A 3,626-nucleotide genomic window follows, 5' to 3' on the forward strand; every position below is an offset into this window, starting at 1 on the left:
TTTAACATTTAAGCCCCTCTATCTTTCACTAGTTTACATATGGTTCCTAAACTTTTAAATTTATTAATAAAAAGTATAAAGTTATCTCCTAAACTTGTAAATTTATTAATAAAAAGTATAAAGTTATATATATATATATATATATATATATATATATATATGTAAATTTGTAAAATTATACTCCCTCCGTCCCACTAAAAGTGTCCTATTTTGAATTTTCAAAGTTTTTATTTATAAACTTTGACCTTAAATAATTTTGTTTGTGTTAGATAATACTTGATGAAAGTTATATGATTTAAGTGTGTTTTACAAGTGTTTTTATTGGGTTAATTTTCATCAAGTTTTATGTAACACAAAAATATATAATTAAAGTCAAAGTTTATAAGTAAAGACTTTGAAAATTCAAAATATGACACTTTTAGTGGGACGGAGGTAGTACTTAAAAAGTCCAATATGATTAATCCTATTAATTCTTAGGTGGTACCTCACCGCCTGACCAGCGCCTAGCGCCTTCTACAAAATTGCTCACAGATCTTTTAAGCCAAACTCTGATACCACAATGTTATTTGGGATATCAACAAGCCAGTAAACAAGATACTTTATTCATTGCATAAAGCTGCTTATATAGAGCAGACTACAACGTAAACATGAAACGGTAAAAGCAAAGCCAACTAACTCCTAGTGACACGGTACTTTCCTGTAGATTAAGATGTACCATACTTATTCAAATACATAATTAAAAACACATGCAAATACTTTTTGAATTATTCTCAATAGAAACTGCAGTTCCATAAATGAGCTTCAGTCGATGGGAAGCAGTTCAATTTTGATCTCGGAAACGGTGGCGTCCTCAGTCCCTGCTCTCGGCACCAAAGTCACCAAAACATACTCTTCCTCTTCAGCTTCAAGGTCCTCCAAAACTTCTGTGATCCCATACGACGCCCCACTCGTAATAAACATCTTGTGGCCAGGCATATGCGGCACCTGCGCGAAAGTACCAACAAACTCGCTTGAGGTCGCGGTGGTCTGGATCCCATCGTCTACATCATTCACCAACACATCGAACTTGAAAAACTTCTCACTGTTGAACTTGATCCCATTCAAAACCAACATTTCAGTAGCTTTCTCCTTTTCATCCTCACTCCTCGTTGTAGCTGGCCTCTTCACTAGAACGTTCACTCTCTTGTCTAACTTCACAGGAAACTCCGTCTCCTCCGCTTTCTTCACAGATCTAACCGACTTAAGTGCGACTTTGGACGCTTTAACACGAGGAATCGGCGGACTCTCCTTCCAGGGGATGCTTGATGCTTCGTACATGTATCCCATCCTTTTCATGTCTACACAGTCTCTATTGTAGACACGTACAAGCTCCTCGTTCTCATCATAAAACACGTATGAGGAATTCTTCCAGTCAGTGGATCTTGGACCTTTGTTGCGGTTACCCTTCAAACCCATCCAGATATGCCACATGCGGTCGACATTAGCATGATGGACATAAAAAACCGGGTCATATCCAGCCGAGTAAAAGTTACCCAAGTCCTCGTGGTTCGCCATCCTAGGGTTACCCACCCATCTGTGCACCGCTGTATGAGCACCATTCTCTATGGAACCACCACACTCACTTACCTTTGGATTGGGATCACAACCGAAGAAGTCATCTGTCCTTTTGGTTCGGATCATCTGAGTGTGCAATGAACACAGATTAATGCTTACCTGGTCTACACAAGGATGGCCACGTTCTTTATCATCAAACTGGAGATCAACTATAGCTGGAGCGGCGTGTGATACGTTGCGGTAAGGGTCGAATAACGGGTTGGTTCGGAGATCATTGTCTGGGCCAGGGGCTTCGAACATGGCAGGAAGCATCATTCCCATGGGATTGTCCCAGTTCCAGTATGGTAAAGCGAATGATGGGTCGTCGATTAACTTACCCAAGATCCGCTCGTAGAAATAGAGGTACCATCGGTGGAAAGGGTAGAAAATCGAGGAGAAGTGAACCTGTATTAAAAGACACTATGTTTAGTCCATAAATGTAAATAATTATAGTCTATGTTAGAATATCATTCACAATTCACGAACATAACATGGACATTAATCTCTTTCTCATTTCTCAATTACCTTGACTTCCACCTTTTGATTTTCACTCAGTTGTTGATGGTACGCGCCGTTGCAGTAAGCGCAATGGATCTTACCTTGTTGTTTCCAGCTGTGTGGATGATCATCGGGAAGAGCCTTCATGGCCGCGATTGCGGCTTTATACTTCTCGATGTACTCAGGAGTGAGTTTGTGTGCAGGGCTTCGAACACGAAGCGCACGGAAGCTAGGCAAGACGTAAGGTTTTGGGAAAGCTGCTGGTGAGTGTGGAGGGCAACAAGCTACTCCTCTAACCACGTCGTCGAGATTGTTTATCAGTGAAGTCGCAGGAACGCAGTCTGAAATGTCGTCTGGAGCTGTGACAGGGTATGCGAAGGCCGAGCCGATGTTGGTCATGTTCGCGGTGCCGTATAGACCGCCTAGCCCCAGGAGCAAGTTTCTCCGGTCTACATTATTATTCTGCATGGGAAGTATGAGGTTTGGGCTTTCAGAGGTTTTAGGATGATCGTCTGAAGAAGCATTGCATGAGACTTTGAAGCGATAGGGAGGGGGTTTGGAAGATAAGGGTGAGAGAGGGGACAGAGAGGTGGTGGGAAAGGTGGACACACAAAGAGAAGCCATTATCGTTGGTTTAGTTGGTGCTCTCAGTTGTTGCTGAACACCTGAATATATAGAGAAATTTTAGGAAAAAAGTTGGAGTTATTAAAGCATTCACATTCAACCCCATTATATTGTGGAGTTTTTATAATATAAAGTGTATAAAAAATGGTTGTAAGTAGAGAAGAGAGAAAATGTTACTGTTTATCTGTATATTTGAGGGGACACTGTTCACCCTTTATAATTTTTTAATATATTTTGAAAGTAGTTGTGAGTGGAGAAGAGAGAAAAGGTAATGATAAAAGTATAAAAAATATTATTTAATTGAAAAGGAGAGAGAAAATGTAGTGTTTTTTAGTGTAATTTAGGGTGAAAATATAATGGAATGGATGTGAATGCTCTTAGAGCATTCACATCCAATCCACTAAAAATATACATACATTCCACTAAAAAACAACTCCTATATCAATATATTTCTACTAAAAACAAATACTTTTTCTCTCTCCTTTTCAATATATATTACATTTTCTCTCTCCTCTACTCACAACCACTTTCAATATATATTAAAAAAGTATAGGGGGTGAACAGTGTCCCCCCAAATATACAGATGAACAGTAACATTTTCTCTCTCTTCCACTCACAACCACTTTTTATACTTCTTATATTTTAAAAACCCCCCACACAGATTTTGGTGGTTTGGATGAGAATGCTCTTAGAGCATTCTCATCCAATCCATCAAATTATACATACATTCCACTAAAAAACAATTCCTATATTAATATATTTTCACTAAAAACAAATACTTTTTCTCTCTCCTTTTCAATTAAATAATATTATCATTACATTTTTCTCTCTCATTCACTCACAACCACTTTCAATATATATTAAAAAAATTATACTGGGTGAACAATATCCCCCCAAATATACAGATGAAC

The 3,626-nt window shown here is 38.6% G+C and overlaps 1 protein-coding gene across 1 annotated transcript; it reads right to left on the reverse strand.

The window, feature by feature from the left end:
- Window positions 1-579: 579 nt before the first annotated feature.
- Window positions 580-2,746, reverse strand: LOC110890452 (polyphenol oxidase I, chloroplastic). Its single transcript, XM_022138060.1, has 2 exons — window positions 2,119-2,746; window positions 580-1,998 (listed from the first exon to the last, which is right to left on the reverse strand). The coding sequence occupies exons 1-2, from the start codon at window positions 2,713-2,715 to the stop codon at window positions 802-804; spliced, it is 1,794 nt and encodes a 597-aa protein (XP_021993752.1). The 5' UTR covers window positions 2,716-2,746; the 3' UTR covers window positions 580-801.
- Between the last annotated feature and the right edge of the window lie 880 nt (window positions 2,747-3,626).

The sequence above is a fragment of the Helianthus annuus genome, chromosome 3 (assembly GCF_002127325.2).
Source record: "Helianthus annuus cultivar XRQ/B chromosome 3, HanXRQr2.0-SUNRISE, whole genome shotgun sequence".
NCBI classification, from domain to species: Eukaryota; Viridiplantae; Streptophyta; class Magnoliopsida; order Asterales; family Asteraceae; genus Helianthus; species Helianthus annuus.

Coding starts and splice junctions, on each gene's coding strand:
- LOC110890452 (XM_022138060.1), bottom strand. CDS start 2,715: ATGGCTTCTCTTTGTGTGTCCACCTTTCCCACCACCTCTCTGTCCCCT. Junction 1,999..2,118: donor ATCAAAAGGTGGAAGTCAAG/GTAATTGAGAAA, acceptor CTTTTAATACAG/GTTCACTTCTCCTCGATTTT.